The sequence below is a fragment of the Aphelocoma coerulescens genome, unplaced genomic scaffold (genome assembly GCF_041296385.1).
Source record: "Aphelocoma coerulescens isolate FSJ_1873_10779 unplaced genomic scaffold, UR_Acoe_1.0 HiC_scaffold_181, whole genome shotgun sequence".
Lineage (NCBI taxonomy): Eukaryota > Metazoa > Chordata > Aves > Passeriformes > Corvidae > Aphelocoma > Aphelocoma coerulescens.
This window is the reverse complement of record NW_027183529.1, coordinates 26,938-49,021: the sequence shown is the minus strand read 5'-3', so window position 1 is coordinate 49,021 and position 22,084 is coordinate 26,938. Positions and strand designations below refer to the sequence as shown.

At 54.3% G+C, this 22,084-nt stretch overlaps 1 protein-coding gene across 1 annotated transcript in view; it reads right to left on the bottom strand.

Annotated features, from left to right (window-relative positions):
- The window catches only part of LOC138100992 (E3 ubiquitin-protein ligase BRE1B-like), a 75,850-nt gene that overhangs the window by 27,802 nt on the left and 25,964 nt on the right, over positions 1-22,084 (bottom strand). The window contains 6 exon segments of the mRNA XM_068998835.1: positions 2,432-2,549; positions 4,181-4,402; positions 4,637-4,689; positions 8,422-8,543; positions 9,110-9,245; positions 14,708-14,887. Of these exon segments, the coding sequence (XP_068854936.1) occupies positions 2,432-2,549; positions 4,181-4,402; positions 4,637-4,689; positions 8,422-8,543; positions 9,110-9,245; positions 14,708-14,887 (831 nt within the window).

Below are 22,084 nucleotides of genomic sequence, written 5' to 3'. Positions count from 1 at the left end.
ATTAATTATTAATCGATCGATTAACCAGCCAGAGCTCATGGGTTAATGACGGCTGTTAATGGAGGGAGGTTTTGGCTCTGGTGTCACTCCAGCTTCTGCCAGCACCTCCAGCTAATTAGCCCTCATTAATTATTAATTAATTATTAATCGATCGATTAACCAGCCAGAGCTCATGGGTTAATGGCGGCCGTTAACGGAGGGAAGTTTCGGCTCTGGCACCGCTCCAACTCCCGCCAGCTCCTCCAGCTAATTAACACTCATTAATTATTAATTAATAACTAATTAATTAATAAATAATTAATCAACCAGCCACAGTTCCTGGGTTAATGACGGCTGTTAATGGAGGGAACTTTCGCCTCTGGCACCGCTCCCGCAGCTCCTCCAGCTAATTAACACTCATTAATTATCTGTTAATGGAGGGAGGTTTTGGCTCTGGCGCCGCTCCAGCTCCTGCCAGCTCCTCCAGCTAATTAGCACTCCTTAATTGGTAATTAATCAATTAACCAGCCAGAGTTCATGGGTTAATGGCAGGAGTTAGTGGAGGGAGGTTTCGGCTCTAGCGCCTCTCCCACTCCCGCAGCTCCTCCAGCTAATTAACGCTCCTTAATTAATCCCTCGTTAGTTGGCAATTAATTAATTAATGAAAGTTCATGGGTTAACGGGAGGAGTTAATGGGGGGAGGTTTCGGCTCTGGGGCCGCTCCAACTCCCGCCAGCTCCTCCAGCTAATTAACACTCATTAATTATTAATTAATAACTAATTAATTAACAACGAATTAATCAATCAACCAGCCACAGTTCCTGGGTTAATGACGGCTGTTAATGGAGGGAAGTTTCGGTTCTGCCGCTGCTCCCGCAGCTCCTCCAGCTAATTAACACTCATTAATTATCTGTTAATGGCGGGAGGTTTTGGCTCTGGCGCCGCTCCAACTCCTGCCAGCTCCTCCAGCTAATTAACACTCATTAATTATCTGTTAATGGCGGGAGGTTTTGGCTCTGGCGCCGCTCCAACTCCTGCCAGCTCCTCCAGCTAATTAGCACTCATTAATTGGTAATTAATCAATTAAGCAGCCAGAGTTCATGGGTTAATGGCGGCTGTTATTGGAGGGAAGTTTCGGCTCTAGCGCCTCTCCCACTCCCGCAGCTCCTCCAGTTAATTAACGCTCCTTAATTAATCCCTAGTTAGTTGGCAATTAATCAATTAATTAGTGAAAGTTCATGGGTTAACGGGAGGAGTTAATCGGGGGAGGTTTCGGCTCTGGCGCCGCTCCAACTCCCGCCAGCTCCTCCAGCTAATTAACACTCATTAATTATTAATTAATAACTAATTAATTAACAACGAATTAATCAATCAACCAGCCACAGTTCCTGGGTTAATGACGGCTGTTAATGGAGGGAAGTTTCGGCTCTGCCGCCGCTCCCGCAGCTCCTCCAGCTAATTAACAATCATTAATTATCTGTTAATGGCGGGAGGTTTTGGCTCTGGCGCCGCTCCAGCTCCTCCAGCTAATTAAGAGGCATTAATTAATCACGAATTAATTTTTAATGAGTTCATTAATAGCAGCTAATAGGCTAATTAGGGAAGTTAATTAAAGGCAAGAGTTTTGGCCCTGGCACCACTTTTGCTCCTCCAATGCCCCCACGGCTCTTCCAGAGGATTAATTAATCCATTAATTAACTAACTACAACTAATTAAAGAATGATTAATTGCTAAAAGCTCATGGATTAATGACTTAACGAACGAGAGAAGTTTTGGCTCTTGCTCCCCCAACTGATAAATTAACCTATTAATTACCGACTAATTAATGAATCAGTGAATGAGTGTTCCATTAGTTAATTAATTAACAGTCACTAATGAAGGGAAAAATTATTGAATAATGGGGCCGGTAATTAATGAGCAGCCATTAATTACAGAGAACAGTTAATAGCGGGAGGAGCTTTGGCTCCCACTCCACCAGCTCGTTAATGAAGGGCAATTAATGATAATTAATTAGTTAATTCAGTTAATTAATTGATAGAAGCTAAGTAGTTAATGGCAAAAGTTAATTAACGGAGATCATTAATGAGAGCCATCTTTGGATCCTCCAGCTCCTTAAGCTCGTTAATGAAAGGTGACTCATTAGTAATTAATTAACCCAGAATTAATTAATGCGCACCATTCATTAATAAGAACTCAGCAGCTGATAATTAATTAGGCAGCTAAACTCATTAACCCCATCACCTGTGGCAGGGCACTTTGGAACCCTTAATTAACATAAAACTCGCATCTCATCAGCATCTCATTACCCCCAAATTTCCTCCCTTTATTCCCATTTCCACGTTCCTAACGCCTCATTAACGCCTCGTTAACGCCTCGTTAGCGCCTCGTTACCGCCCTGGCTCCATCCCGGAGCGCTCAATGGAGCTAATTAGCGTTAATTAATGCTAATGACCTCGGCCTTGCTCTTCCTCTCGGCGGCCATGAGCGTGACCTTGTCGCGCTGCTCCTTGGGGGCCGATTTGTACATGTCCAGCAGCAGCTTCATCTCCTTCTGGCTCTCCTGCGCCTTCCTGCGGTCATTTGCATCTCATTTGCATCTCATTTGCATCCCCAAAGTCGCCCCCCACCCCTTTCATTTCACCCCCCGGTGGCCCCAAATTCTCTCCCTGAAACCTCAAAAATTCCCGCTAAAAATCCCCCGATCCCTTCGTTGATCCTTGATAGGTTCGGCAGGCCTAATTTGCATACCTGGCCTCATTAGCATCTCATTTGCATAATAAGAAGCACGCATTTCCGCCCTGTAGTTTAGAAGGAGACCCCAAATTCCCTCCCTGAGACCCCAAAAAATCCCCCCAAAATCGCCTCCACCCCTCTGAACACCCTTAACCCCCCCCGATTTGCATATCTGGTCTCATTTGCATCTCATTTGCATCCTAAAAGTCACCCGGCCCCTTTGATTTCACCCCCCCGGTGGCCCCAAATTCCCTCCCTGAAACCTCAAAAATTCCCGCTAAAAATCCCCCGATCCCTTCATTGATCCTTGATAGGTTCGGCAGACCTAATTTGCATACCTGGCCTCATTAGCATCTCATTTGCATAAACACCCCAATTCTCCCTGCCAAACACCCCCGACCCCTCCCAAAATCCTCCAAAATCCCCCCAAATTCTCCCAACTCCCCCCCACCTCCCCTCCCCAAACCCTCCCACCACCCTCATTAGATTCTCATCTGCATCTCATTTGCATAAAGGCCCCAATTCCCCCTCCCAAACACCCCCGACCCCTCCCAAACTCCCCCAAACCACCCCCCCAAACCCCCCAAAACCACCCCACACCCCCCCACCTCCCCTCCCCGACCCCTCCCGCCGCCCTCATTAGCATCTCATTTGCATAAAGGCCCCAATTCCCCCTCCCAAACACCTCCGACCCCTCTCAAAATCCCCCCAAACCCCCCCCAAAGATCCCCCAACCCCCCCCAAACCCTCCCCACTCCCCCCCACCTCCCCTCCCCAAACCCATCCCACCACCCTCATTAGACTCTCATTTGCATCTCATTTGCATAAACACCCCAATTCTCCCTCCCAAACACCCCCGACCCCTCCTAAAATCACCCAAAACCCCCCCCAAAACCCCCCCAAACCCCCCCTCTCCCCCCCACCTCCCCTCCCCAACCTCTCCCACCGCCCTCATTAGACTCTCATTTGCATCTCGTTTGCATAAATGCCTCAATTCTCCCTTCCAAACACCCCCGACCCCTCCCAAACTCCCCCAAACCCCCCCAAACCCCCCCAAAACCACCCCACACCCCCCAGCTCCCCTCCTCAAACCCTCCCATCACCCTCATTAGACTCTCATTTGCATCTCATTAGCATAAACCCCCCAATTCCCCCTCCCAAACACCCCCGACCTCCCAAAACTCCCTCAAACCCCCCCAAAACCTCCCCACTCCCCCCCACCTCCCCTCCCCTCATCCTCCCACCACCCTCATTAGACTCTCATTTACATCTCATTAGCATAAACCCCCCAATTCCCTCTCCCAAACACTCCCGACCCCTCCCAAACTCCCCCAACCCACCCCCAAAACCCCCCCCAAAACCCCCCAACCCCCCCCCCAAACCCACCCCACACCCCCCCACCTCCCCTCCCCGACCCCTCCCGCCGCCCTCATCTGCATCTCATTTGCATAGAGCCCCGCCCCCTCACTTGAGCTCGGCCCGCAGCTGCTTCAGCACCTCCGAGTCCTTTTTCTTGGCCTCCTCGGGGCCCCCCTTGGGCCTCTCCCGCTCCCCCCGCGGCCGCCCCTCCCCCACCCCGGCCCCGCCCATCCCCCGCTCGGGGCGGGGGCCGGGGTGGGGGAGGGGCGGGGGGCGTGTCCTTGAGGGGGCGGGGCTGGGAGGTGGGGGCGGGGCTGGGGGCGGGGGGGGCCTGAGGGGTCGCGGGGGTGGGGGAGGGGCCGGGGGGCTCCTCCTCTTCTTCCTTGGGGGGGGGAGGGGCGGCTTTGGGGGGGTCCTGGTGGGGGGAGGGGCCGGAGGAGGCCGCGCCCTCTTTGGGGGGGTCGTCGGAGGGGGCGGGGGGAGGGGCGGGGGTGGGGAGGGGGGGAGGGGCTTCCTCGGGGGGAGGGGCGGAGCCGGAGGAGGGGGGAGGGGGCGGGGGAGGGGCGGAGGGGGCGGGGGGAGGGGGGGGGGAGGGGCCCCGCTGGCCTGGAGGCGGAGCTGGGGAGAGAAGGGGGGGAGGAGGGGTTAAAGGGGGGAGGGGCTTAAAGGGGCAACGCCCTGTTTTTAAAGGGGCCATGTCCCTGTTTTTAAAGGGGCCATGTCCCTGTTTTTAAAGGGGCAACGCCCTGTTTTTAAAGGGGCAATGCCCTGTTTTTAAAGGGGCAGTGCCTCCATTTTTAAAGGGGCCATGCCGCCATTTTTAAAGGGGTCATGCCCCATTTTTAAAGGGGCAACGCCCCGTTTTTAAAGGGGCCATGTCCCTGTTTTTAAAGGGGCCACACCCTGTTTTTAAAGGGGCAATGCCCTGTTTTTAAAAGGGGCCACGTCCCTGTTTTTAAAGGGGCAATGCCCTGTTTTTAAAGGGGCAGTGCCTCCATTTTTAAAGGGGCCATGCCGCCATTTTTAAAGGGGTCATGCCCCATTTTTAAAGGGGCAACGCCCTGTTTTTAAAGGGGCCATGTCCCTGTTTTTAAAGGGGCAATGCCTTGATTTTAAAGGGGCAATGCCTCTGTTTTTAAAGGGGCCATGCCGCCATTTTTAAAGGGGTCATGGCCCATTTTTAAAGGGGCAACGCCCTGTTTTTAAAGGGGCCACGCCGCCATTTTTAAAGGAGCAATGCCCTGTTTTTAAAGGGGCAATGCTGCCATTTTTAAAGGGGTCATGCCCCATTTTTAAAGGGGCCATGTCCCTGTTTTTAAAGGCACCACGCCCTGTTTTTAAAGGGGCAACGCCCTGTTTTTAAAGGGGCCATGCTGCCATTTTTAAAGAGGTCATGCCCCATTTTTAAAGGGGCCACACCCTGTTTTTAAAGGGGCAATGCCCCCGTTTTTAAAGGGGCCATGTCGCCATTTTTAAAGGCGTCAACGCCCCATTTTTAAAGGGGCAACGCCCTGTTTCTAAAGGGGCCATACTGCCATTTTTAAAGGGGTCATGCCCCATTTTTAAAGGGGGCACGTGCCGCTTCTAAAGGGGCCACGCCCTTTTAAGCACTGCCACCGCTCTTAAAGGGGCCACGCCCTGCTCTTAAAGGGGCCACACCAAACTCTTAAAGGGGCCACACCCAAATCTTAAAGGGGCCACACTCCTAAATGTGGCCACGCCCTCTTAATAGAACCACACCCAACTCTTAAAGGGGCCACACCAAACTCTTAAAGGGCCCGCACCCAACTCTTAAAGGGGCCACACCCAACTCTTAAAGGGGCTGCACCCAACTCTTAAAGGGGCCACACCCAACTCTTAAAGGGCCCGCACCCAACTCTTAAAGGGGCCACACCCAACTCTTAAAGGGCCCGCACACAACTCTTAAAGGGCCCGCACCCAACTCTTAAAGGGGCCACACCCAACTCTTAAAGGGGCTGCACCCAACTCTTAAAGGGCCCACACCAAACTCTTAAAGGGGGCCACACCCAACTCTTAAAGGGCCCACACCCAACTCTTAAAGGGGCCACACCCAACTCTTAAAGGGCCCACACCCAACTCTTAAAGGGGCCGCACCCAACTCTTAAAGGGACCGCACCCAACTCTTAAAGGGGCCACACCCAACTCTTAAAGGGGCCGCACCCAACTCTTAAAGGGACCGCACCCAACTCTTAAAGGGGCCGCGCTCCTTAATGTGGCCACGTCCTCTTAATAGAACCACACCGAACTCTTAAAGAAGCCACTCCCAGCCCTTAAAAGGGCCACACACAACTCTTAAAGGGGCCACACCCAACTGTTAAAGGGACCACACCCAACTCTTAAAGGGGACACACCCGTCTCTTAAAACGGCCACACCCAACTCTTAAAGGGACCGCGGACAACTCTTAAAGGGCCCACACCAAAGTCTTAAAGGGGCCACACCCAACTCTTAAAGGGGCCACACCCAACTCTTAAAGGGGCCACACCAAAATCGTAAAGGGACCACACCCAACTCTTAAAGGGGCCGCACTCCTTAATGTGGCCACATCCTCTTAATAGAACCACACCGAACTCTTAAAGGGACCACGCCCAACTCTTAAAGGGGCTGCACCCAACTCTTAAAGGGGCCACACCCAACTCTTAAAGGGGCCACACCCAACTGTTAAAGGGACCACACCCAACTCTTAAAGGGACCGCAGACAACTCTTAAAGGGCCCACACCAAAGTCTTAAAGGGACCATACCCAACTATTAAAGGGGCCTCACCCAACTCTTAAAGGACCCACCCCCAACTCTTAAAGGGGCTGCACCCAGCTCTTAAAGGGACCACACCCAACTCTTAAAGGGGCCGCACCCAACTCTTAAAGGGACCGCACCCAACTCTTAAAGGGGCCACACCCAACTCTTAAAGGGGCCGCACCCAACTCTTAAAGGGACCGCACCCAACTCTTAAAGGGGCCGCGCTCCTTAATGTGGCCACGTCCTCTTAATAGAACCACACCGAACTCTTAAAGAAGCCACTCCCAGCCCTTAAAAGGGCCACACACAACTCTTAAAGGGGCCACACCCAACTGTTAAAGGGACCACACCCAACTCTTAAAGGGGACACACCCGTCTCTTAAAACGGCCACACCCAACTCTTAAAGGGACCGCGGACAACTCTTAAAGGGCCCACACCAAAGTCTTAAAGGGGCCACACCCAACTCTTAAAGGGGCCACACCCAACTCTTAAAGGGGCCACACCAAAATCGTAAAGGGACCACACCCAACTCTTAAAGGGGCCGCACTCCTTAATGTGGCCACATCCTCTTAATAGAACCACACCGAACTCTTAAAGGGACCACGCCCAACTCTTAAAGGGGCTGCACCCAACTCTTAAAGGGGCCACACCCAACTCTTAAAGGGGCCACACCCAACTGTTAAAGGGACCACACCCAACTCTTAAAGGGACCGCAGACAACTCTTAAAGGGCCCACACCAAAGTCTTAAAGGGACCATACCCAACTATTAAAGGGGCCTCACCCAACTCTTAAAGGACCCACCCCCAACTCTTAAAGGGGCTGCACCCAGCTCTTAAAGGGACCACACCCAACTCTTAAAGGGGGCCATACCCAACTCTTAAAGGGGCCACACCCGTCTCTTAAAAGGGCCACACCCAACTCTTAAAGGGACCACACCCAACTATTAAAGAGGCCACACCCAACTCTTAAAGGACCCACAGCCAACTCTTAAAGGGGCCGCGCTCCTTAATGTGCCCACGCCCTCTTAATAGAACCACACCGAACTCTTAAAGGAGCCACTCCCAGCTCTTAAAGGGGCCACACACAACTCTTAAAGGGGCCACACCCAACTCTTAAAGGGGCCACACCCAACTGTTAAAGGGACCACACCCAACTCTTAAAGGGGACACACCCGTCTCTTAAAACGGCCACACCAAACTCTTAAAGGGACCGCAGGCAACTCTTAAAGGGCCCACACCGAAGTCTTAAAGGAGCCACAGCCAACTATTAAAGGGGCCACACCCAACTCTTAAAGAACCCACCCCCAACTCTTAAAGGGGCTGCACCCAGCTCTTAAAGGGACCACACCCAACTCTTAAAGGGGGCCACACCCAACTCTTAAAGGGGGCCACACCCAACTCTTAAAGGGACCACACCCAACTCCTAAAGGGGGCCACACCCACCTCCCAAAGGACCCACCCCAAACTCTTAAAGGGCCCGCACCCCCTTTTTCAAACAACCCCGCCGGACACCCCCCCCCCCCCCCCCAGGACTCCGAGGCCCCGCCCCCGGCCCCCGGCCCCGCCCCCGGCCCCCGGCCAGGCCCCGCCCACCTTGCCGATCTCGGCCTGCACCTCGCGCAGCTTGCGCTTGTAGCGCTGCACGTCGCCCTTGAGCTGGTGGTTGTGGTTCTGCAGGGAGCTGATCAGGTGCCGCATCTCCCGGTTGATGGGGCCTGGCACGGGGCGGGGCGGGCACCGGCTGAGGGCGGCCGCTCGGGGCACCCAGGTTCGGCCTCGGACCTCCCACCCCCAGGTGCCCTCTCAGGTGGCCCCAAACCACCTTGAACCGCTCTCAGGTGGCCCCCGAATGACCCCAAACCATCCCCAAACCGCCCCCCTCAGGTGGCCCCAAACTCCCTTTAACCCCCCCCAGGTGCCCCCAGGTGCATTTCAGGTGCCCCCAGGTGTGTTTCAGGTGCCCCCAGACCCCCCCAAACTCCCTTTAACCCCCCCCAGGTGACCCCAAACCATCCCCAAACCCCCCCAGGTGCTCCCAAACCCCCTTTAAGCCCCCCCAGGTGCCCCAAGGTGTGTTTCAGGTGCCCCCAGGTGCCCCCCATGTGCCCCCAGACCCCCCCAGATGGCCCCAAACCCCCTTTAACCCCCTCAGATGCCCCCCAGGTGCCCCCCAGGTGCCCCCAGACCCCCCCCAGGTGCCCCCAAACCCCCTTTAACCCCCTCCAGGTGCCCCCAGACCCCCTTTAACCGCCCTCCAGGTGCCCCCCAGGTGCCCCCTCACCCGCCTGCTCGTTGGCCGCCAGGTTCTGCTCGAACTCGATGCGCAGCATCTCGTACTCCTTGCGCACCTGGGCCAGCGTGTCCTCGAGCTGGATCACCTCGGTGCGCAGCCGCTTCTGCACCCCCAGCTCGTCGCTCTGCCGAGAGCCAGGGGGTTTTTGGGAATTTTTGGGGAATTTTGGGGATTTTTTGGGATTTTTTCCGATTTTTTTTCGATTTTTTTTCCGATTTTTTTCCATTTTTTTCTGATTTTTTTCCGATTTTTTTCCCATTTTTTTCCCATTTTTTTCCATTTTTTTTTCCATTTTTATTTCATTATTTTGCCATTTGCAAAATTTTTTTGGGGACTTTTTCCCATTTTTTTTCGATTTTTTTCTGATTTTTTCCGATTTTTTTCTGACTTTTTTTTCGATTTTTTTCTGATTTTTTTCTGATTTTTGTCCCATTTTTGTCCATTTTTTTTTCCCATTTTTATTTCATTTTTTTGCCATTTGCAAAATTTTTTTGGTGATTTTTTTGGGATTTTTATCCCTTTTTTTTTCTATTTTTTTCTGATTTTTTTCCATTTTTTCGGATTTTTTTCCAATTTTATTCCCATTTTTTTCCATTTTTTTTTTCCATTTTTACTTCATTTTTTTCCCATTTGCAAAATTTTTTGGGGGATTTTTTCCCATTGTTTTCGATTTTTTTCTGATTTTTTTTCGATTTTTTCCGATTTTTTTCCGATTTTTTCCCCATTTTTTTCCAGTTTTTTTTCCATTTTTATTCCATTTTTTTCCCACTTCCAAAAATTTTTTTGGGGATTTTTTCCCATTTTTTTTCGATTCTTTTCTGATTTTTTCCGATTTTTTTCTGATTTTTTTCTGATTTTTTTCCCATTTTTTTCCATTTTTTGTCCCATCTTTATTTCATTTTTTTCCCATTTGCAAACTTTTTTTGGGGATTTTTTGGGATTTTTTCCCATTTTTTTCCGATTTTTTTCTGATTTTTTCCGATTTTTTTCTGATTTTTTTCTGATTTTTTTCCCATTTTTTTCCATTTTTTGTCCCATCTTTATTTCATTTTTTTCCCATTTGCAAAATTTTTTTGGAGATTTTTTTTTGGGATTTTTATCCCTTTTTTTTTTCTATTTTTTTCTGATTTTTTTCCATTTTTTTTGGATTTTTTTCCAATTTTTTTCCCATATTTTTCCATTTTTTTTTCCATTTTTATTTCATTTTTTTCCCATTTGCAAAATGTTTTTGGGGGATTTCCTCCCATTTTTCTTCGATTTTTTTCTGATTTTTTTCGATTTTTTCTGATTTTTTTCTGATTTTTGTCCCATTTTTTTCCATTTTTTTTTTCCATTTTTATTTCATTTTTTTCCCATTTGCAAACTTTTTTTGGGGATTTTTTGGATCTATTTTTTTCCGATTTTTTTCTGATTTTTTTTCCATTTTCTTCGGATTTTTTTCGGATTTTTTTCCGATTTTTTTTCCATTTTTTCCCTTTTTTTTTTTGATTTGTATTTCATTTTTTTCCCATTTGCAAAATTTTTTTGGGGATTTTTTCCCATTTTTTTTCGGATTTTATTCTGATTTTTTTTCCAATTTTTTCTGATTTTTTTCCGATTTTTTTCCATTTTTTTTTCCTTTTCTATTTCACTTTTTTCCCATTTCCAAAATTTTTGGGGGATTTTTTGGGATTTTTTTCCCATTTTTTTCCGATTTTTTTCTGATTTTTTTCCCATTTTTTTCCAGTTTTTTTTCCATTTTTATTCCATTTTTTTCCCCATTTCCAAAATTTTTTGGGGGGATTTTTTTCCATTTTTTCCGATTTTTTTCTGATTTTTTTTCCATTTTTTTCTGATTTTTTTCCGATTTTTTTCCCATTTTTTTCCATTTTTTTTTCCTTTTCTATTTCATTTTTTTCCCATTTCCAAAATTTTTGGGGGATTTTTTGGGATTTTTTCCCATTTTTTTCCGATTTTTTTCTGATTTTTTTTCCATTATTTTCGGATTTTTTTCGGATTTTTTTCGGATTTTTTTCCGATTTTTTTTCCCATTGTTTTTCAATTTTTATTTCATTTTTTTCCCATTTCCAAAAGTTTTGGGGGGATTTTTTCCCATTTTTTTTCGATTTTTTTCTGATTTTTTTCGAATTTTTCCCGATTTTTTTCCCATTTTTTTCCTCAGACCCCTCAGTGACCCCTCAGTGACCCCCAGACCCCTCAGACCCCTCAGTGACCCCTCAATGACCCCTCAGTGACCCCTCAGACCCCTCAGTGACCCCTCAGTGACCCCCAGACCCCTCAGTGACCCCTCAGTGACCCCTCAGTGACCCCCAGACCCCTCAGACCCCTCAGTGACCCCTCAATGACCCCTCAGTGACCCCTCAGACCCCTCAGTGACCCCTCAGTGACCCCCAGACCCCTCAGTGACCCCTCAGACCCCTCAGTGACCCCTCAGTGACCCCTCAGTGACCCCCAGACCCCTCAGTGACCCCTCAGTGACCCCTCAGTGACCCTCAGAGACCCCTCAGTGACCCCTCAGTGACCCCCAGACCCCTCAGTGACCCCTCAGACCCCTCAGTGACCCCTCAGTGACCCCTCAGTGACCCCCAGACCCCTCAGACCCCTCAGTGACCCCTCAGTGACCCCTCAGTGACCCCTCAGACCCCTCAGTGACCCCTCAGTGACCCCCAGACCCCTCAGTGACCCCCCAGACCCCTCAGTGACCCCTCAGTGACCCCTCAGTGACCCCTCAGTGACCCCCCAGTGACCCCTCAGTGACCCCTCAGTGACCCTCAGACCCCTCAGTAGCCCCCCAGACCCCTCAGTAGCCCCCCGGGCTGACCTCCATGTGCTCGATGTGCCGCAGGTGGCTGTTTTTGGTGGCCCAGTGACCCCTCAGTGACCCCTCAGTGACCCCTCAGACCCCTCAGTGACCCCTCAGTGACCCCTCAGTGACCCCCCAGACCCCTCAGTGACCCCTCAGTGACCCCTCAGTGACCCCCAGACCCCTCAGTGACCCCCCAGACCCCTCGGTAGCCCCCCAGACCCCTCGGTAGCCCCCCGGGCTCACCTCCATGTGCTCGATGTGCCGCAGGTGGCTGTTTTTGGTGGCCCAGTGACCCCTCAGTGACCCCTCAGTGACCCCTCAGTGACCCCCAGACCCCTCAGTGACCCCTCAGACCCCTCGGTAGCCCCCCAGACCCCTCGGTAGCCCCCCGGGCTCACCTCCATGTGCTCCATGTGCCGCAGGTGGCTGTTTTTGGTGGCCCAGTGACCCCTCAGTGACCCCTCAGTGACCCCTCAGTGACCCCTCAGTGACCCCCAGACCCCTCAGACCCCTCAGTGACCCCTCAGACCCCTCAGTGACCCCTCAGTGACCCCTCAGACCCCTCAGTGACCCCCAGACCCCTCAGTGACCCCTCAGACCCCTCAGTGACCCCTCAGTGACCCCCAGACCCCTCAGTGACCCCCCAGACCCCCCAGTGACCCCTCAGTGACCCCCAGACCCCTCAGACCCCTCAGTGACCCCTCAGACCCCTCAGTGACCCCTCAGTGACCCCTCAGACCCCTCAGTGACCTCTCAGTGACCCCTCAGTGACCCCCAAACCCCTCAGTGACCCCCACACCCCTCAGTGACCCCTCAGTGACCCCCAGACCCCTCAGTGACCCCTCAGTGACCCCTCAGTGACCCCCACACCCCTCAGTGACCCCTCAGTGACCCCCAGACCCCTCAGTGACCCCTCAGTGACCCCTCAGTGACCCCTCAGTGACCCCCAGACCCCTCAGTGACCCCTCAGTGACCCCTCAGTGACCCCTCAGTGACCCCCAAACCCCTCAGTGACCCCCACACCCCTCAGTGACCCCTCAGTGACCCCCCAGACCCCTCAGTGACCCCTCAGACCCCTCAGTGACCCCTCAGTGACCCCTCAGTGACCCCCAGACCCCTCAGTGACCCCCAGACCCCTCAGTGACCCCTCAGTGACCCCTCAGTGACCCCCAGACCCCTCAGTAGCCCCCCAGACCCCTCGGTAGCCCCCCGGGCTCACCTCCATGTGCTCGATGTGCCGCAGGTGGCTGTTTTTGGTGGCCCAGTGACCCCTCAGTGACCCCTCAGTGACCCCCAGACCCCTCAGACCCCTCAGTGACCCCTCAGTGACCCCTCAGACCCCTCGGTAGCCCCTCAGACCCCTCGGTAGCCCCCCGGGCTCACCTCCATGTGCTCGATGTGCCGCAGGTGGCTGTTTTTGGTGGCCCAGTGACCCCTCAGTGACCCCTCAGTGACCCCCAGACCCCTCAGTGACCCCCAGACCCCTCAGTGACCCCTCAGTGACCCCTCAGACCCCTCAGACCCCTCAGACCCCTCAGTGACCCCTCAGACCCCTCAGTAGCCCCTCAGACCCCTCAGTAGCCCCCCGGGCTCACCTCCATGTGCTCGATGTGCCGCGGGTGGCTGTTTTTGGTGGCCCAGTGACCCCTCAGTGACCCCTCAGTGACCCCTCAGTGACCCCTCAGTGACCCCTCAATGACCCCTCAGTGACCCCTCAGTGACCCCTCAGTGACCCCTCAGTGACCCCTCAGTGACCCCCAGACCCCTCAGACCCCTCGGTAGCCCCTCAGACCCCTCGGTAGCCCCCCGGGCTCACCTCCATGTGCTCGATGTGCCGCAGGTGGCTGTTTTTGGTGGCCCAGTGACCCCTCAATGACCCCTCAGTGACCCCTCAGTGACCCCTCAGTGACCCCTCAGACCCCTCAGTGACCCCTCAGTGACCCCTCAGTGACCCCCAGACCCCTCAGACCCCTCAGTAGCCCCTCAGACCCCTCAGTGACCCCCAGACCCCTCAGTGACCCCTCAGACCCCTCAGTGACCCCTCAGACCCCTCGGTAGCCCCTCAGACCCCTCAGTAGCCCCCCAGACCCCTCAGTAGCCCCCCGGGCTCACCTCCATGTGCTCGATGTGCCGCAGGTGGCTGTTTTTGGTGGCCCAGTGACCCCTCAGTGACCCCTCAGTGACCCCTCAGTGACCCCTCAGTGACCCCCAGACCCCTCAGTGACCCCTCAGTGACCCCTCAGACCCCTCGGTAGCCCCTCAGACCCCTCAGTGACCCCCAGACCCCTCAGTGACCCCTCAGACCCCTCGGTAGCCCCCCAGACCCCTCGGTAGCCCCCCGGGCTGACCTCCATGTGCTCGATGTGCCGCAGGTGGCTGTTTTTGGTGGCCCAGTGACCCCTCAGTGACCCCTCAGTGACCCCTCAGTGACCCCTCAGTGACCCCCAGACCCCTCAGTGACCCCCCAGACCCCTCAGTAGCCCCCCAGACCCCTCGGTAGCCCCCCGGGCTGACCTCCATGTGCTCGATGTGCCGCAGGTGGCTGTTTTTGGTGGCCCAGTGACCCCTCAGTGACCCCTCAGTGACCCCTCAGTGACCCCCAGACCCCTCAGTGACCCCTCAGACCCCTCGGTAGCCCCCCAGACCCCTCAGTAGCCCCCCGGGCTCACCTCCATGTGCTCGATGTGCCGCAGGTGGCTGTTTTTGGTGGCCCAGTGACCCCCAGACCCCTCAGACCCCTCGGTAGCCCCCCAGACCCCTCGGTAGCCCCCCGGGCTGACCTCCATGTGCTCGATGTGCCGCAGGTGGCTGTTTTTGGTGGCCAGCAGCAGCGCCCGCGCCTCGTCCAGCTGCGTCTTCACCTGGAGGCTCTCGTGGTAGAGCAGCGAGAACTGCGACTGCAGCACCTTGTACTCCAGGGCCTCCTTCACCGCCTCCTCGGGCAGCGAGCGCAGGGCCACCTGCGGGACGGAGCCGTGGGCACCTGGGGGCACCTGGGGGCACCTGGGGGACGGAGCCGTGGGCACCTGGGGGCACCTGGGGGCACCTGGGACACCCCTGAGCCACCCCAGGGACACCTGGGGGACGGAGCCGTGGGCACCTGGGGGCACCTGGGGGCACCTGGGACACCCCTGAGCCACCTGCGGGATACAGCCGTGGGCACCTGGGGGCACCTGGGGGCACCTGGGACACCCCTGAGCCACCCCAGGGACACCCCAGGGACACCTGGGATAGAGCCACGGGCACCTGGGGGCACCTGGGGGCACCTGGGACACCCCTGAGCCACCCCAGGGACACCCCAGGGACACCCCAGGGACACCTGGGTGACACCTGGGTGACACCTCCTTCACCGCCTCCTCGGGCAGCGAGCGCAGGGCCACCTGGGGGACACAGCCACGGGCACCTGGGGGCACCTGGGGGCACCTGGGACACCCCTGAGCCACCCCAGGGACACCTGAGCCACCCCTGAGCCACCCCTGAGCCACCCCAGGGACACCTGGGGGCACCTGGGGGCACCTGGGACACCCCTGAGCCACCTGGGGGACGGAGCCGTGGGCACCTGGGGGCACCTGGGGGCACCTGGGGGCACCTGAGCCACCCCTGAGCCACCCCAGGGACACCCCAGGGACACCTGGGATAGAGCCACGGGCACCTGGGGGCAGCTGGGGGCAGCTGGGGGCACCTGGGACACCCCTGAGCCACCCCAGGGACACCTGAGCCACCCCTGAGTTACCCCAAGGACACTTGGGACGGAGCTATGGGCACCTGGGGGCACCTGGAGGCACCTGGGCCACCCCTGAGCCACCTGGGGGACGGAGCCGTGGGCACCTGGGGGCACCTGGGACACCCCAGGGACACCTGGGTGACACCTCCTTCACCACCTCCTCGGGCAGCGAGCGCAGGGCCACCTGCGGGACGGAGCCGTGGGCACCTGGGGGCACCTGGGGGCACCTGGGACACCCCTGAGCCACCTGGGGGACGGAGCCGTGGGCACCTGGGGGCACCTGGGGGCACCTGGGCCACCCCTGAGCCACCCCAGGGACACCCCAGGGACACCTGGGATAGAGCCACGGGCACCTGGGGGCACCTGGGGGCACCTGGGACACCCCTGAGCCACCCCAGGGACACCCCAGGGACACCCCAGGGACACCTGGGTGACACCTGGGTGACACCTCCTTCACCGCCTCCTCGGGCAGCGAGCGCAGGGCCACCTGGGGGACACAGCCACGGGCACCTGGGGGCACCTGGGGGCACCTGGGACACCCCTGAGCCACCCCAGGGACACCTGAGCCACCCCTGAGCCACCCCTGAGCCACCCCAGGGACACCTGGGGGCACCTGGGGGCACCTGGGACACCCCTGAGCCACCTGGGGGACGGAGCCGTGGGCACCTGGGGGCACCTGGGGGCACCTGGGGGCACCTGAGCCACCCCTGAGCCACCCCAGGGACACCCCAGGGACACCTGGGATAGAGCCACGGGCACCTGGGGGCAGCTGGGGGCAGCTGGGGGCACCTGGGACACCCCTGAGCCACCCCAGGGACACCTGAGCCACCCCTGAGTTACCCCAAGGACACTTGGGACGGAGCTATGGGCACCTGGGGGCACCTGGAGGCACCTGGGCCACCCCTGAGCCACCTGGGGGACGGAGCCGTGGGCACCTGGGGGCACCTGGGACACCCCAGGGACACCTGGGTGACACCTCCTTCACCACCTCCTCGGGCAGCGAGCGCAGGGCCACCTGCGGGACGGAGCCGTGGGCACCTGGGGGCACCTGGGGGCACCTGGGACACCCCTGAGCCACCTGGGGGACGGAGCCGTGGGCACCTGGGGGCACCTGGGGGCACCTGGGCCACCCCTGAGCCACCCCAGGGACACCCCAGGGACACCTGGGACACAGCCACGGGCACCTGGGGGCACCTGGGACACCCCAGGGACACCCCAGGGACACCTGGGGGATGGAGCCGTGGGCACCTGGGGGCACCTGGGGGCACCTGGGGGCACCTGGGACACCCCTGAGCCACCCCAGGGACACCCCCGGGACAGAGCCATGGGCACCTGGGGGCACCTGGGGGCACCTGGGGGACCTGGGACACCCCTGAGCCACCCCAGGGACACCCCGGTGACACCTGAGCCACCTGGGGGATACAGCCATGGGCACCTGGGGGCACCTGGGGGCACCTGGGGCACCCCTGAGTCACCCCAGGGACACCTGAGCCACCCCTGAGCCACCTGGAGTCACCTGGGTGACACCTGAGCCACCCCAGGGACACCCCAGGGACACCTGAGCCACCCCTGGGTGACACCTGGGCCACCCCTGGGTGACACCTGAGCCACCCCAGGGCCACCCCAGGGTGACACCGGAACCCCCAACCCCCCCCCCAGCGTCCCCAGGGTCCCCCCCGGTGTCACCTTGAGCCGCTCCCGGCCCCGAAATGACCCCAAAATGTCCCAAAATGACCCAAATATCCCCAAAATGTCCCCAAAATGTCCTGAAAATGACCAAAAGTGACACCAAAATGTCCCCAAAATGTCCCAAAATGACCCCAAATGACCCCAAAATGTCCCCAAATGTCCCAAAATCTCCCGAAATGACCCCAAATCTCACCTTGAGCCTCTCCTGGCCCCTCACGGCCCCAAAATGTCCCAAAATGTCCCAAAATGTCCCTAAAATGTCCCTAAATGTCCTCAAAATGTCCCCAAAATGTTCCCAAAATCTCCCAAAATGTCCCCAAATCTGACCTTGAGCCTCTCCTGGCCCCTCACGGCCCCAAAATGTCCCCAAAATGTCCCCAAAATGACCCCAAATGTCCCCAAATGTCCCTAAAATGTCCCAAAATGACCCCAAATGTCCCCAAATGTCCCTAAAATGTCCCAAAATGACCCCAAATCTGACCTTGAGCCTCTCCTGGCCCCTGACGGCCCCAAAATGACCCCAAAAATCCCCAAAATGTCCCTAAAATATCCCCAAAATGTCCTGAAAATGACCCCAAAATGTCCCCAAATGTTCCCAAAATGTCCCCAAATGTCCCAAAATCTCCCAAAATGTCCCAAAATGTCCCAAAATGTCCCCAAATCTCACCTTGAGCCTCTCCTGGCCCCTCACGGCCCCAAAATGTCCCAAAATGTCCCCAAATCTCACCTTGAGCCGCTCCTGGCCCCTGACGGCCCCAAAATGTCCCAAAATGACCCAAATATCCCCAAAATGTCCCCAAAATGTCCCCAAATGTCCCCAAAATGACCCAAAATGTCCCAAAATCTCCCGAAATGACCCCAAATCTGACCTTGAGCCGCTCCTGGCCCCGAACAGCCCCAAAATGTCCCCAAAATGTCCCAAATATCCCCAAAATGTCCCTAAAATATCCCCAAAAGTGTCCCAAAAATGACCCCAAACGTCCCCAAAATGACCCCAAAATGTCCCCAAATGTCCCAAAATCTCCTGAAATGTCCCCAAATCTCACCTTGAGCCGCTCCTGGCCCCTGACGGCCCCAAAATGTCCCAAATATCCCCAAAATGTCCCTAAAATGTCCCAAAATGTCCTGAAAATGACCAAAAGTGTCCCAAAATGACCACAAATGTCCCCAAAATGACCCCAAATGACCCCAAAATGTCCCAAAATGTCCCCAAATCTCACCTTGAGCCGCTCCTGGCCCCTGACGGCCCCAAAATGACCCCAAAATGTCCCTAAAATGTCCCCAAATGTCCCAAAATGTCCCCAAATTACCCCAAAATGTCCCCAAAATCTCCCAAAATGACCCAAAATGTCCCCAAACATCCTCAAAATGACCCCAAATGACCCCAAAATGTCCCCAAATGTCCCCAAAATCTCCCAAAATCTCCCGAAATGACCCCAAATCTCACCTTGAGCCTCTCCTGGCCCCGAACAGCCCCAAAATGTCCCAAAATGTCCCAAAATGTCCCTAAAATGTCCCTAAATGTCCTCAAAATGTCCCCAAAATGTTCCCAAAATCTCCCAAAATGTCCCCAAATCTCACCTTGAGCCTCTCCTGGCTCCAAATGTCCCCAAAATGTCCCCAAAATGTCCCTAAAATATCCCCAAAATGTCCCCAAATGTTCCCAAAATGTCCCCAAATGTCCCAAAATCTCCCGAAATGACCCCAAATCTCACCTTGAGCCTCTCCTGGCCCCTCACGGCCCCAAAATGTCCCAAAATGTCCCCAAATCTCACCTTGAGCCGCTCCTGGCCCCTGACGGCCCCAAAATGTCCCCAAAATGTCCCAAAATGTCCCTAAAATGGCCCCAAAATGTCCTGAAAATGACCAAAAGTGTCCCGAAAATGACCCCAAATGTCCCCAAAATGTCCCGAAATTTCCCAAAACTACCCCAAATCTCACCTTCAGCCTCTCCTGGCCCCTGACGGCCCCAAAATGTCCCTAAAATATCCCCAAAATGTCCTGAAAATGACCAAAAATGACACCAAAATGTCCCCAAACGTCCTCAAAATGACCCCAAAATGTCCCCAAATGTCCCAAAATGTCCCAAAATGTCCCCAAATCTGACCTTGAGCCGCTCCTGGCCCCGAACGGCCCCAAAATGTCCCCAAAATGTCCCTAAAATGACCAAAAATGCCCCCAAAATGTCCCCAAAATGTCCTGAAAAGGACCAAAAATGTCCCGAAAATGACCCCAAATGTTCCCAAAATGTCCCAAAATCTCCCAAAATGACCCCAAATCTCACCTTGAGCCTCTCCTGGCCCCTCACGGCCCCAAAATGTCCCCAAAATGTCCCCAAAATGACCCCAAAATGTCCCCAAATGTCCCAAAATGACCCCAAAATGTTCCCAAAATGTCCAGAAAATGACCCCAAATGTTCCCAAAATGTCCCCAAATGTCCCAAAATGACCCCAAAATGTTCCCAAAATGACCCCAAATGACCCCAAATGACCCCAAAATGTCCCCAAATGTCCCAAAATCTCCCGAAATGACCCCAAATCTCACCTTGAGCCTCTCCTGGCCCCTCACGGCCCCAAAATGACCCCAAATATCCCCAAAATGTCCTGAAAATGACCCCAAAATGACCCCAAATGTTCCCAAAATGTCCCCAAATGTCCCAAAATGCCCCCAAAATGTCCCCAAATGACCCCAAAATGTCCCCAAATGTCCCAAAATCTCCCGAAATGTCCCCAAATCTCACCTTGAGCCTCTCCTGGCCCCTCACGGCCCCAAAATGTCCCCAAATGTCCCTAAAATGTCCCCAAAATGTCCTGAAAATGACCAAAAATGACACCAAAATGTCCCCAAAATGACCCCAAAATGTCCCAAAATTTCCCAAAATTACCCCAAATCTCACCTTGAGCCGCTCCTGACCCCAAATGTCCCAAAATGTCCTCAAATGTCCCAAAATCTCCCGAAATGACCCCAAATCTCACCTTCAGCCTCTCCTGGCTCCAAATGTCCCCAAAATGTCCCCAAAATGTCCCCAAAATGTCCCTAAAATGTCCCTAAATGTCCTCAAAATGTCCCCAAAATGTTCCCAAAATCTCCCAAAATGTCCCCAAATCTCACCTTGAGCCTCTCCTGGCCCCTCACAGCCCCAAAATGTCCCCAAAATGTCCCCAAAATGTCCCAAAATCCCCCCAAATGACCCCAAATCTCACCTTGAGCCGCTCCTGGCCCCTGACAGCCCCAAAATGTCCCCAAAATGTCCCAAAATGTCCCCAAAATGTCCCCAAAATGACCAAAAATGTCCCCAAATGTCCCCCAATGTCCCAAAATCTCCCGAAATGACCCCAAATCTCACCTTGAGCCTCTCCTGGCCCCTGACGGCCCCAAAATGCCCCAAAATGTCCCAAAATGACCCCAAATATCCCCAAAATGTCCCCAAAATGTGCCCAAAATGTCCTGAAAATGACCAAAAGTGTCCCGAAAATGACCCCAAATGTCCCCAAAATGACCAAAAATGTCCCCAAAATGTCCCCAAATGACCCCAAAATGTCCCAAAATGTCTCAAAATGTCCCAAATGTCCCCAAATGTCCCAAAATCTCCCGAAATGTCCCCAAATCTGACCTTGAGCCTCTCCTGGCCCCTCACGGCCCCAAAATGTCCCTAAAATATCCCCAAAATGTCCCCAAATGTCCCAAAATCTCCCGAAATGTCCCCAAATCTGACCTTGAGCCGCTCCTGGCCCCTCACGGCCCCAAAATGTCCCTAAAATATCCCCAAAATGTCCTGAAAATGACCAAAAGTGTCCCGAAAATGACCCCAAATGTCCCCAAAATGTCCCCAAATGACCCCAAAATGTCCCAAAATGACCCCAAAATGTCCCCAAATGTCCCAAAATCTCCCGAAATGTCCCCAAATCTCACCTTGAGCCTCTCCTGGCCCCTGACGGCCCCAAAATGTCCCCAAAATGTCCCTAAAATATCCCCAAAATGTCCTGAAAATGACCAAAAATGACACCAAAACGTCCCCAAAATGTCCGAAAATGTCCCCAAAATGACCCCAAAATGTCCCGAAATTTCCCAAAATGACCCCAAATCTCACCTTGAGCCTCTCCTGGCCCCTCACGGCCCCAAAATGTCCCTAAAATATCCCCAAAATGTCCTGAAAATGACCAAAAGTGTCCCGAAAATGACCCCAAATGTCCCCAAAATGACCAAAAATGTCCCCAAAATGACCCCAAATGTCCCCAAATGTCCCAAAATGTCCCGAAATGACCCCAAATCTCACCTTGAGCCTCTCCTGGCCCCTGACGGCCCCAAAATGACCCCAAAATGTCCCCAAATATCCCCAAAATGTCCCTAAAATGTCCCAAAATCTCCCAAAATATCCCCAAATCTCACCTTGAGCCTCTCCTGGCCCCTCACGGCCCCAAAATGACCCCAAATATCCCCAAAATGTCCCTAAAATATCCCCAAAATGTCCTGAAAATGACCCCAAAATGACCCCAAATGTTCCCAAAATGTCCCCAAATGTCCCAAAATGACCCCAAAATGTTCCCAAAATGACCCCAAAATGTCCCCAAAATCTCCCAAAATGACCCCAAATCTGACCTTGAGCCTCTCCTGGCCCCTGACGGCCCCAAAATGACCCCAAATATCCCCAAAATGTCCCTAAAATGTCCCTAAAATGTCCCAAAATGTCCCAAAATGTCCCCAAATCTGACCTTGAGCCGCTCCTGGCCCCTGACGGCCCCAA